General features: G+C 40.7%; 1 protein-coding gene across 11 annotated transcripts in view; it reads left to right on the forward strand.

Annotated features, from left to right (window-relative positions):
• Positions 1-13,717, forward strand: part of ZNF827 (zinc finger protein 827) — a 140,844-nt gene that overhangs the window by 67,534 nt on the left and 59,593 nt on the right. For all 11 annotated transcript variants that reach the window (XR_010360812.1, XR_010360814.1, XR_010360813.1 and 8 more), the window contains 2 exons: positions 2,399-2,571; positions 12,373-12,856. Coding sequence is in view for 8 of the 11 variants with exons in the window: in XM_064416712.1 (XP_064272782.1) it covers positions 2,399-2,571; positions 12,373-12,856 (657 nt within the window). In the remaining 3 variants the exon portion in view is untranslated. The remainder of the gene's footprint in view (positions 1-2,398; positions 2,572-12,372; positions 12,857-13,717) is intronic.

A 13,717-nucleotide genomic window follows, 5' to 3' on the forward strand; every position in this document is an offset into this window, starting at 1 on the left:
CCTTGAGATTTTTTTGTCTTGTACCACGAGAGAATTATCTTTTCCCAGTAGGTATAGCTTGAGAGGTCTTTTTCCCCAGACTCACACATTGAACTTTTACACTGATGAGTTTGCTTTGCTGTTACGAATCTGATTCACTTCCCCACCAGCAACGTGTAGCTTTGGTTATGAGATCAATACTCAGTAGATTAATTAGATGTAAGTAAGGAACAGCAAGGATGGAGGCTATTTAAAGAGGAGTAAGTTAATAACAAGAGCATGCCTGCTGCTCTTTAGTCCACCACATTGAGCTATTTGCTCAGAATTATTTCAGGCAAGGAGCCGGAGCCATGGCTTATCAGAGTGTAGTTGCCTCTGAAATGGCATGTCAGGTTTGGTCAGCCTAATCATGACCTGCATGTTTATTATAGTAAATTGGTACAGAGGAGATTAACTTTTCTATCAATCTGTTACTATTGCCAGTTTTATAAACTGCTTACACATTTGGGATGAAGTTGAAAAGGGAGCCTGAAATATCTGTTAAGTTCTGGTTGTTTTGAAAGAGTGTGGGTGACATACCTTTCTTTTACTGACTGAATACTTATTTGGTGTACCTTAATGCCTGTGATGCTTGTAATTGTGTTCCCAAAACTTCTTTGGGAAGCACTGGCTGATTCTCTCCTCACTGAAGTACTGTTGTGATATAAAATAGACATCAATATAAATGAAGGAAAGCTGAAACCCCTGATTTTATTCTGAGCTTCATGCAGTATAGAGCTAACATGGTTCAGCTCTGGAGCACACTGGCACAATTCCTGAGTAACACTAATTGTCACTGTTATTGGTGAGGTCACATGCATTCATCCCACTTGTTTGCATATTTTGTAATGTGCTAGATCACCATTGATTGATCTTGATTGCAGATTTATTTTTAAGGGGGTCAAAACCAGGTGATATCTTGTTACACATTTCTCTTCTGGGTGGTAACCAGAGGCTGAAGAAAATATGTGATAGAAAGAAAAGACATGATAGGTAAAAAAGCCACCCACGTATTTTTTTCTGTGGTTTGTCTCTCTCCTGCCTTTTGTGAAGCAAAAAGTGAAAATATTTTAAAACAAACATAAGCAGTTATGGCATTGGTTTTGGCTTGCTCTTTATAGAGAGTCAGAGAGGGGAACTATTTGATATTTTAGGTCTGATAAAATATTTTACAAGGAGAATTTCTGAACTTGCAATAGTACATGCTTTGACATTGTGTCCCTTTATGTACTTACATAATGACTGCCTAATCAATTGAATTACAGTGGGTTTGTTTCCCACTTAATTGCAAGAATTGTATTTTGGGATGAGACAGATCTTTCTGGAGGTTTTTATCACTTAGTTCCTCATCAAGGGAATTTGATGTTTGCTAGATTCTTATCAGTGATAGTAATGAGATTAAATAGTCTGAGAGAATTTTTGAATAACAAGATGCACATTGCTGAGCTCTGGATATTTGAAAACAGTCTTGTCTTTTACAGTGAGGAAAAGGACATCCAGTTCCACTGTAATAGTAGGCCTTCCTTTATAATAATGAGAGGAAATTGTTGTGAGAGGTTGGATGGATGTGAGGGTTAGTTGTGCAAAGTCAGCAGCAGGGAATTTCTCCTTCAGCCTTGTGATGGTTCTGCAATTGGAAGTCTAACCATATTTTCCTGATCAATGCCACCAAATCCTTTTTTTAGGTGAATTGAGCAGTAAAGCAGAGTGCAGACATTTAGGAAGGCAGTAGATTTAAAGCCCTGGCAATTAGAGGAGCAGAAGGAAACCTATGACCTGGAGACCTTTGATGCCTGATGCTGCAGCAGTATCTGCTTGAGCCATAACTAAACCATTTCAGCAGCAGGACTTCCAAAGTCTTTCAGTTCTGGTGTTAAATATATCTGTCATGCAATACCAGCATGCTTTTCAGTTAAGTTGTGGATTCTTCCTTGCTGCTGGCTAACCATCACATGTGGAAATTGATCATTTTTTAACAGTTATGCATATTTTCTATACTCTGCTACAACCAGCCTTTGATAGGAAATGAAGCCGAAAAGTGATGATTATGAGAGGCATTCATCTCAGTGCAGTTCAATTACAAGGAACATTAGGACCCAGGTGAGAGAGAGTAGCATCCTCTACTGATTAGTGAAAGGAAGTTTGGAGCATTAACCTTTATAAATTATGGTGACCTTTCTCAGAGGGATAATAACTAGATCCAGGGGGAAAGGTATATGCAGGGGGGAATGGAAACTTCTGATACCTGTTGTTGTTTAACCATGTCTCTTTACAGATGAAACTTGAGAAATCATTGAGAAATGATATCTTGAGCATGTTTACAAGGGGAAAGTATTTGACAAGTGGCTGTAAAGGATCCTCTCTTTTTCTTCCTGCTAAGCCTCAGAAGAAGAAGGGGGAAAACCTTTCCAGTGTCCCATCTGTGGTTTGGTTATCAAGAGGAAGAGCTACTGGAAACGGCACATGGTGATTCACACAGGTTTGAAGAGCCATCAGTGCCCTCTCTGTCCTTTCCGCTGTGCACGCAAGGACAATCTCAAATCACACATGAAGGTAAGGGAAATCTTTACTGACAACCAAAATACTCAAATCATCAGTCAAAAACTGATAGTATAACAAAGCTATTTCATTTGCATTTGCAAGATCAAAATTTCCGTGGTTGTACTACAAATGATGTCTGTACTTAAGTAAAGAGGCCATGAAAAGAAAGAAATCACTTTCATTCCATTGCTGGCCTTTCCATTTTATGCAATGTGGAAACTGCCTTGGGTTGTGTCAGTTGGGTGCAGCACAAGCTGTATGTGGCTGATTCAGTTCCAGACGTGGAAGCACCAGAAGCAGGGATGTTGGTTGGGATGTGACACCACAGTCCTCTCAGTGCTACTCCCAGGGTGCCAGTGCATGATAATAACCCTGCATGCCAGTGTCTCACTGTAAGTGGGCAAACCACCTTGGCCAGCTCTAGCAGGGATCTCTCCATCACTTTCTACAGGCAGGCCTGCAGTTTTAACTTTTTTCTTGCTGTAGCTTTTAACTGTGGGCGTTTCAGAAGTGAATCATCCAAACCAAAATGAATGATAGAATATACTGTAATATTTTGTTTTCAGGTTTAAAATGTGTTTTTAACTCAGACTAAGTTTTGTGCTCAAGCTGAAAATGACCTTCTGAAGGAAGCAACATCTGTGTTGATACAGAAAAATATAAAAACATGAAGAAACTGATTGTCTGCTTAGCTGAAGTACTACATGGTTGCAACAGAAAGTGCTGAGTCTTGCAAGCTGTAGAATATTCTTGAGGAAGTAAAATGGTTACCTGTCCTCTTAGCCTTTTGATTGATAAGCTGAAGTGAAAACATTTCTCTTGTTAATGCAGTTGAGTTTTATAATAATAGTGAAATATTTTATTATAATTACCATTGTGTCTGTTTTAGATGAATGTGTGTAACAGGGTATCAGACTGGTGTGAGGGGGGACAGAAATGCCTGTTCAGGTTTCATACATGCTATTGCAGAATCTTGGTTTACTGGATGAGAGTATGGCCTTGCTTACACTCAAGAAGCTGTTCCCTTCTGTGTAAATTATTCAGATTCCTCTTGTCACAACATCAGATCTTGCTATGGTTTAAATTGTTGCTAGGTCTTAAATCATCCCCCTATAGTCTGAAGGCTCGTTCCTTAACACTTCTACTGTAGATCAGTGCCCTGTTTCCAGGCATCCTCAATGTATCATGCTAATCCTTACCAAGTAAGCTCAGTGATTTTGGCTCTCTCTTTTAGGACTTGCTGTTCCATGTTGACTAGAGGGCACAGATGGCCAACCTAAGCAGAGGATGAGTAGATAGGATGGGAACCCAGCATGGAAAGAAAGTGGGGGTTTTTGTTTGTTTTCAGCTGTTGACAACCTGCAGAGAAGTGTGCATCACCTAGAAGCTTATTACTCCCTGGCAAAGACCTGTTGCTGTCCCCTCCTTTGTAAAGGACATCCCTATTGTTCCCTGCAGAAATAATTGTTCTCTGCATTTTTTTTTTGCCTTATTGGAAAAAAATGTTGTTTGAAGGTTGAGGAGCCATCCCTTCCTTTTTGGCACCTTCTGTAGGTGGTCACAGGTAGGATGTTGGACAAAATTAGGGATTTTTTCACCATCTCTGTGTGTTCTTAAAGTGATGGCTTCCTGAGGCCTGTGTGCCTTTTTCTGCTCCCCTCCCAGCATTAATGCTTTCATTAACTGAGCCTGCATCTGAATAAAACATACTTCCTTGTACAATCATGTAGCATGCAGTGTTAATTATTTGGTAATGTTGTGACTGTGACTGGGTAATGCTTAGTTAGAAACCCCTGAGGTCAAAGTCAGGCTTGCTTGACTCAGTGTAAGAGATTGCAGCCACCTTCAGCCTTACTGCGGAGGCCTGAGCTGAAGTCTCCTCCATCACTGCAGTCCAGTCATAAAGGTCATGATGGACTTGGGCATCTTTGCTGGCAGAGCTGTCCTTATTTGAGGTGAAAGCAATTGTCTTACAAAACCAGGTGGTTTGCATTTGTTTTTTGGTCTTACAGATAGATGCAAAGAATCACAAGCACAACAATTTGAAAGATAATATTTTACGTTAGTTTCAGTTTCATACACTTTTCTCAACTGACTAAGCCATTTATAGAATTACTTTCTATCACATCAAAACTGAAGCAGGTGAATGAGGAAGGGCATGTTAGTCTTTGTCCAAAAGTGTCAGACATAATTTGATTTTCCTTTCGTTGGAAGTATAAATTGATAACAGGATTTTATCCTAAACTGATAACAAAAACTTTTTTTTAATGAGATTTCTTTTTTCATTATAAACAGTGCTGCCTTTAAATCTATATATATATGTGATATTTTAAAAACTGGAACAACATTGCAAACAGCATTCAAAATGGACTAAATGCTCACCAGAAATGGTGCAGTACAGCTGGGAACTACTTAGGATGCAGTGTTCTGGTTATGCCAGCTGGGTGTGTTGGTTTTCTTACTGCCTTAGTATCTTTTGGGAGCTACCTGGCCTTGTCTCCTTTCTGGCAGGCAGCCCATGAAGGTAGAGCTGCTTCTGCTTCTCCACCCATTTCTCCCCATGTGTCAGCTGTGGCTACAGGTGAAGACAGATTTTTCAAAACCAAAAAGGCCACTCAGAACTAAGGTACTGGGCTGGTTTGTCATTCATTACAAGCCAACTTTTATTCCAGGATGCTGTAACAAACCAAGCTTTTTTCCAAGCGCAGGTAAATTACCTTAAAATCTTTGTTTATGCGACTCTTTGGTCTTCTTTTTTTTTTTTCTCTGTTGATAAGGATAAGAGGCAAAATGTGTTTTGTTCAGCTGCAGTCCTCAAAATCTGATTATTTTGCTTTTGTGTCCTACTAGGCAACATAGCCATGAGCTTGAACTGCCTTATTTTTTTTTTTCCTAGGGTCTTGTAGGCATTCTCCACTGAAACTGGTTATTTGGAGATTTAATTTCCATGAGTGGTCTGTGTGTCCACATGGGCCTTCCTTACTGCATCTTTAGGCTAATGACCCATAACTATATAATATATATATATATATATACTGTGTAATTTTATGATAATTGTAACATGTCTATGTGACTGACCCAGAACACAATATTGCCAACATTTCTGGGGTTCTGTCCCCTGCTATGGAGAAAATCTTAATAGAGAGCTGGAATGATTCCAGCCCTGACCTGTATTCAGATCTGCATGTGCTACCCACCTCATGGATGAAGCTTTCTTCCACTAAGGGCACTTTGCCAGGGCCAGCTCACAACTGGAGGCGAGGAAGTGAAAGGAGCAAGAAGGGAAACAGAAGGAAAGTTTCCACACAGACACGCAACAAACAAGGGGGGCTGAGTAGCCTGCCTTTTAAGGCATGGAGTGTTAACTATAATTGTTATATTGCGTTTAGATTCCACAGTGATAGGCACCTTATAAAAATCCTAAAATAGACGTAGTGCAGAATTTTATTAGGTTTTTTTTGGAGGCAAATTGTAGTGCATGCATAACTACAAGTTTGGGCTCTTATTCCCAATAATGTGGGGGGAGCTGATTCTGATATCACAGCATGGTTTCCAGGGATGCTGAGAGCACTGAACTGAAAATGAAGCTGGAGAAAATGAATGGGTAACTGAGAGAGGTGTCTTGTCCAAGCAAGCAGCAAGTATTATTCTTGAGTCCTTCTCTCTATTTATCAAAATATATGTTCAGTTGGAATATGTTTTCTTCTTGAGACAGTATCCTATGTACTTCTTCTGCAGAAGGCAATGGAAAGTTGTGGTGTGATTCAGCAAGATGTAGTTAAGCTTTTCTGGTTTTCCTGGTAGGGATTACATTTTCCTCAGAGCAATGCCACAAGCATCAGTCAGACTTTGGCCAATTGGTGCCTTTGGATCATGCACATATCTTCCTCAGCAATTGGTGGACAGATAGGCTGTGAGATCATCCAGATATGTTCCAAGAAAGCAACAGGATATTAGCTGAGCACTTGGAAGGGGCAGTGAAGAAGAGGAGCATATGGCCAAAACCAATATCTATAAATGTTCCTTGTGCTGCTATATAGGCATAAGGCAGGAATGGATGAGCTATCTGTTGTAGCAGTGGAAAAGAAGTTTGGCATTGTGGACATGTGGTGAAACATGAGAGTTTGATAGAAAATGAGGGAAGATGAAGCTTAACAGGAAGGTTCAGTGCAGTGGTCGGCAGGACATGTGATGCTCAACCACAGGATTTTCCTACTTGTGAAGAGCAACCATCTCAGTGAGAGCCAGATTAATGTTCTTGCCTAGAACAAAGAGGGTTATGATCAGCCTTGCAGTTAGGGAGCCTATTAATGACATAATAGCAGGAATCAGGAAAGGTCCTGAGGAATGGGGCCAGGTGTTCAGTTCCCCTTGGTGATTTGCTTTTTTTTTCTTTCTTCCTCAGCTAGTGCCAGATAACTGCATGAGCTTTCCTAATCCATTTTGGTGAAGTATAGGACTGGTTCTTTTCAAAGCATCTTCACCTCTTGGGAGAGGGAGGTTGAATGTGTTTTGTGGGAGGGGGTTTTGTTAATTTTTAAGTTAAACTTGAAGAACCCTGGGAGGCACCTGTGATTCCATGACCTCCCCAGCAGCTGAGGGGAGCTAATGAAAACTTGCATAGCTTTTCAACACATAAAATCTGTGCCCAGAGTCTCAGACAGGCACAGAAATGACTTCAAGTGTCTCCCTTTTAATCTCACTTTTTGCATATGGGACAAGGATAAGACAGGACCTTAAATCTTTTCAAAAAATAATTTTTTTTAACACCTAATCCAGGCCAGCACTGCAGAGAGGCCTTTTTTCCCCCCTTGTTTTCAAGCAAAGCAAGGAAATACTGTAAAAAAGAAAATACTATATAAATAACATATGTGTCTTGAGGGGAAGGATCAGATCAAAACTAGTAACACAGCACTAAACTTTTGAAAATGCAATATTTTAAAAATGAGGGAATTTGTTGGAAAAGAGGGTGAAATGAAAAAGCAGAGGGCACATGCTAGATGTTAAAATGGAAAGTGTACTCAATTTTTAAAATAATCCCACAAAAGAAACATGAATGCCTGTGTCTCATAACCAGAAAGTAGAGTCTGTGCAAAGCATTACCCAGCTTTAGGGAAGGGGAAGGGAAAAGATCAACCTCAGCAGTACCACAAAATTGCAGGATGTGCCTGTGTCACCCTTTTCCTCACCCCTACTCCTGTTTTACCCTCTTTGGTGGGATCACCTGTATTTGTAACTGTGGTACATCTGTATGGCTGGTAAATCAGCAGGGATGTAGCTTAGAAGTATGAAAATATGACTTAAGAAGTGGCTTATGATACCAGGAAAGTTACAATGTCCACAAAAAAAAAAAAACAAAAAAAAAAAAAAAACAAAAAAAAAACACAAAACAAAAAAAAACCCCAAACCAAAACAACAAAAGTAACAGAAAAACCTGCACATTGATACAAAGGATGTGATAGGAGAGGGACATGTGGATTCTGTAAAAGAGAATCATATGTTCCTCTACTAAGATGTTTTGAGCACGTCAGGAAAATCATGGACTCTAAAATCAGTTGAAATTTATTTGGTCTATAAAAAAAGCCTTTGGCAAAGCTTCTCACAGAGAAGCTGCCAAATAAATTAAGCAATGTGATGTACTATGGCAAATTAGAAATTCACCAAGAGACAGTAAAACAAAGGGTAGGAAGGAATTAGCAATTTTAAGCATGACAAAAGGCTAACAGAGGGGTGTTCCATTACTAAAAGTGAAATTGTGCATATTTTAGCAAATGTGATCTACACAGAGTGATGACTGTGGGGAAGAGAATTATTGATGGTACAACCTTATGTGCATGTATTGAGATTAAAAAAGGCAAAGCTTGAAAGGGAACAAAAGGAGGATGGCTGCCTGATAAACAAGGGGGCAAATGAAGTTATTGTTGACAAATAGAAGGTACTGTACCTTGGAAACCAGAGTCTAATAATGCACCTGCCTGTCGGATATAATGAACTGTAACTGCTCAGGAAAAATATCTGGATATTGTTATAGACAGTTCAATGAAAACCTTTTCTTGGCATGCACAGCAGTGGTTAAAAAGCACATTAGATATTTGAGTGTCTGGAGAATAAAACAGAAATAACACTGAAAATGTAACAATGTTACTATTAGCATATGGTATGCTGCCACTTCTGGTCACTGCATTAGAAAAGACATGAGAAATAGAAGGGATTTTAAAAGAAGGTAGTGAAAATTATTAGTAGGATGGCAAGAAAGGACTGCCTTTGAAGAAAGAAGCTGAAAAGAATGGGAGTGCCAGAAGAGCGACAGAGGTGTGATCAGAATAATGCTTGATACAGAAGATGAACTGAATGGCCTCTTTTTTTTTTTTCTTTCTTGTAATGTGAGAATGAGGAGGCAGCAAGAGAAACTGAGAGAAACAAAAATTTAAAATTCTTACCAAGAGATAACTTGTACCCAAGTCCTCAAACAAGGCCTGAAGCTTGTAAGGATTTGGTAATTCTGTGAAAATTACTGCAAGTGTCATAGCAAGCACACACTGAAAAAACTGCAGAACCACAAAATATCATTTGAGACTGGGCAGGCTGCAGGGTCAGAATTGACATGATATAAGTCCTTTGCCCAGTCAAGGATAACATCCCTGGTTAAAGGAAATAAACTCTGAAGCCAGAAGCCCTTAAGTGGTTCTGGCATAAGTCAAACAGCAGTTTTCTGGGATTTTGAAAGGAGCATTGTGTATGAGCAGGTTGTGCACTGTGGTTTGTTGCAGTGTAATTCAGAGAGATCCAAATCTGGCAGCAGCTGGGCTCAGACTGGCACTTTGGGGAAAACCTGCCAGCTGCACTCTTGTCTCCTCCTGCCTGTGGTTCTTGCAGGAAGAGCCTCTTGGAGTCTAAAGAAGACATCTGATGGTTTAGGTAGCATTAGCACAGTATAAGAGCCATTCTCTGCCTCATGGAGGGAGCAGGCAGCTTTTTGGAGTCTAATATTGCGTGGCCTAAATCTCCCCTGTGGCTTTCTGTGTAGCTCTGTGGGGTTTCTTGTTTTTCATTCTGCAGCAAGTAGTTTCTGCCTTGACTCTTTCCCCCAAATGGCAAAGAATGGCAGTTCTTGGATCTTTTAACTGCTGCTGAATGAGAAAATAAGGGCTAGATTTTCCTCTAGTGGTATTTTAGCTTAGTCTTAGTGTTCAAATGTTTTAATTAATGTTATTTATTTTTTTAAATAAAATAAGAGTTAAAATCTTATGGTGGAAATGTACTCTGGATATTGGGGGGGGCAAATCTTTGCCTTAATGGTTTTTTTAAATTTTTTCTTGGTCTAAAATTTTTCCTTTCAATACTCAGAATATTTGGGTTTGAAGTCTGTCATTCCTTGGCTGTGAGTGAGAAACGCTCTTTATTTTATGAGAAATCCATTGGTGATGAAGTTCGAGCAGGAGAAAAAAATTCAAATCGAATGAATCAGTGGCTCCTATTTTCTTCCATTCCCAAAAGGTATTGCAGAGGTGGCATGCCATACTCCCAGGGAGAGGAGGTGGGCTCCCACACAGGCTCTGTCACCTGCCTGCTGCAGTGACAGCCTTCTGAAGGCATGGGATCAATGGCTGTGATAAGGAACTCTGGAAGATGTGGTTAAACACATAGGCAGGGAAATGCTGATTGAAGGGGATCCTGGAGAGAAACCCGGGCACACAGAATCTGTGGGTGTAAGAGATAAAGTTGCCATGGTGAGGGTGCTGGCTGCCCTGAGTACATCTCGGTGTTCTCTGTGAAGAGTGCTCACACACTGCTGTGCTCACAGACCATCCTGCTTCTACTAGAGTACACTAGCAATCTGGTTGGCATTTTCATTGTAACCTGCTAATATTTAGAATTTATTGTGCTGCTATTCTTCTGCAAGGTTGCTTTAAATATGTGTTAGATTAGCATTAGCTTCTTTTTTTTTTCTTTTAGTTGTTGTCAGGTGCAATTATAGGATTCCAGAATTGCTTTGTTTGTAAATGTCATGCTTAGACAGTATTGAGAATGTCATTCTGTCCAAAAGAAATTCTCTCTTGCTATCTGTCTAGCACCTCCAGAACCACCGAAGAACCACTGAATGAAAAGTTACATGGCACAGGTGAAATGTGTCTTCACTGAATACAAAAAGTGCAAAAATAGGGGCATCCCCCAGCTCCACATTTCAGCAGACCTGAGTTTTGAGCTTGTGTAGAACTGGAAATCCTGGATCTGAGCTTGTGACTGAGTTCCTCTTACAACATAGGAAGTTAATCAGGCCGAGTCTAGCACTGTGTGAAGCTCCAGCCTGAATTCTGACAGAGCCTTGTTTGGGAAATGCTGCTGTTAGCCTGGGGCACTGTGGTGTCTGCACCAGGACCCTCAGCTAGAGCTCAGCTCTGCAGGAGACTGGAAAGTGCTGAAAGCCTTCGCTAAAGCTAGGTTTTCCAAGCTCCCTGGTGTAGATTTGGAGCCCTCAGGGTTTTTGGACTCCCAAGCTGTAGCAGCAAACCTTAGATCCCTGGCACATCTGGCTTCTTCTGAGCCAAGCCCAGGGAGCAGGAGGAAGGAAGAGTGCCACTCAGTAGGGTAAGGGAATCACACCTTGTTTGCCAAGAGTTCATCAAACCCCTCCATGTTTCAGGTGAAATATTTTGCATTCAACAAATTGCCATTTTCCAACAAAAATCTGTCTCACTGAAATGTTTCCAACCAACTTGAGTCACAAGTGAAAGCGAATGTGTGGAGCTCAGCTGGTGCCAGTGTGTCCTGATCACGTGTTCATCCATTAGTAAGGAACAAATGTATGTATTTGCCAGCCTTTTTGCAGGGAGTAGCCTGGAGTGCTGCTGTCAGGATTTAAAATTTATTTGTGAAGCAATAGCGAAAAGATTTTTCAACAGCCTTGCTGCTATTTTGCTGGGCTCAGTTGCTCCTTCCCTTTAATGAGTACTGTATGAAGCAAGACATTGTATAATTATATGGCTGTAGCTGATATAGTTTAACGAGTGTGTCTGTTCATATAATACCTGATCCATTACGTATGGATGGATGGAGCTCCCTCTGAAAGGTAATCGGGATCGAGCCTGGGGATGGCAGGCATTGCATTCATGCTGGAGCCTGCAGGCTCCATGACAAAGAGCCTGCAGCCCAAATATGAGGGCAGTAAGATTAACTGTGATCCTTAATTGACTGATAAACTAGAATAAATGGCAGACACCATCTCTCATGTTTCTATTGTATCATAAAAGAGCTGTTTATTTTCTGGCAGAATTAATTTGCAGCAAACTGTTTCAATAGCTCCTTGGTACTGCCAGGTGCTGTGTTTTTACTCTAATGATACATAAATCAGTGGTGGACATTGCTGTATTGGTTGGGGGCTTTTCTTAGCTGGGTTGCTCTGAACAATTTTTATTAGTTAGGTTGCACAGAGTGATGTTTGTTTTTTAATCAAGAAAGCTATTAGTTATAGCTTGGAAGTCTTTATGCACTGACAGGTCATCAGGATCTGATTGTAAGGACTGTTTGATCCAAAGCAGACATCATCATTTCCAAGCTGCAGAAACAGATGTTCCTGACTTTTTTTTTTTGTGCTGTTTTCACTTGAGTCTGATGCTTACATTCGTTGACTTGTGTGAAAGAATCCTACTGTTCTTGGGGTCTGAGCACTTTCCAAGTGCTCAGAATGACAAGTTCACTCATTAGTTAATTTTTTCTTTTTTTTCAAAGAGTGGGAAACAGAGTTGAGACTTCCGCAATTCTGTTAATCTACTTGACTTAATACAAGCTTTTATCTTTCACCTCCTGAACCAGGTTCATCAGCACCAAGACAGGGGTGAGACCTTCCAATGCCAGCTGTGCCCTTTTACCTCCTCCCGCCACTTCAGCCTGAAACTCCACATGCGCTGCCACCAGCATTTCCTCAGGACAGAGTCTAAAGTGAAGGAGGAAATGCCAGAAACTGAGGTGAAGGGGTCACCACAGCTAAACAGTGACTCCTGCCCGGGACCACAGAGGGAAGGAGCGGGGCCTGACCTGCCAGGATCAGCATCTGTATCCAAAACACCCGAGGTGGCTGGGCAGGCTGCTGGGGGCGTTCCGCCTTTGCTGGTGAAGGAAGAGCCCAAAGACGATGCTGGCGCCCCAGCTGCACCTTTTGCTCTTAGCACTGTTGACAGAGCACCAAACAACACAAAGCTGAAAGACTCCTCTGACTTCGTGGCCAATACAGCATCAGCACTATTCAGCCAAGACATCTCTGTCAAGATGGCATCAGATTTTCTAATGAAGCTGTCAGGTAATTGAGCAGCTCTTTTATAGGCTAGGAGACACTTTGTCTTGGTTTTACTAAGTCAATGAATTGCCAGGAGCAAAACGTTGTAGCTTCTTAACTTATAATTTCTTGTTTCTTTTGATAGCAGAGGTGTATGAAGGGCAGAGGGGAAACAGTGAGAGGAGAGGGGTTTTGCTGTTTAATTGCTGGGATTAGGAGTGAGAACTGTTTATCCAGGCTTTCACATTCAGTAGCATTTACCTTGGCAAATCTCTTGTGATGCATTTTCCAGGCATACTGAATACCTGTAGTTCCAGTTTGAAATCACTGAGGGTCACCCAAGGGCCCAGCATGTTCAAAAATTCAGTTTTTAAGTTTTCTGCCTTTACCCTCCTGTTAAAAAGGACCAGTAAAGTATTGATCACTTTCCTTTCCAAGTAGTATTTGAGGCCTGTGTGGTAAATGCATGGGAAGTGTGAATGTTACTGCTTTTGTGTTTTGTTGCTAACACTTTTTAAAGAACAGTGGTCCTAGAGATTCGTATACAACTTTTAAAAATTATTATTATTATTTTAATTGAAATCCATATCTAATGCCAAACGTGTTTAGTGCTTTTTCACAATCGCTGTGAGAATGATATTCATGTGCTAGACTGAAGTGTAGGATGTGTTTAGGGTGGATCTGTTATATTTTATGTGCTCTTTTATTGATTTGACTGAATACTTCAGAACAGTTGATATGCTGGGGAGGTGTTCTGTGCCAAATGTTTTTGAAATTGGCCTTGAATTTTTTGAAGAGAAGGAAGTCAGGGAAAATGTCACTCAAGGAGCTTTTGTTTCACAGGGAGATCTCAGTCCCCATGAGACATTTTAGGCTTTGGAGCTA

This window comes from Passer domesticus, chromosome 4, assembly GCF_036417665.1.
Source record: "Passer domesticus isolate bPasDom1 chromosome 4, bPasDom1.hap1, whole genome shotgun sequence".
Classification (NCBI taxonomy): domain Eukaryota; kingdom Metazoa; phylum Chordata; class Aves; order Passeriformes; family Passeridae; genus Passer; species Passer domesticus.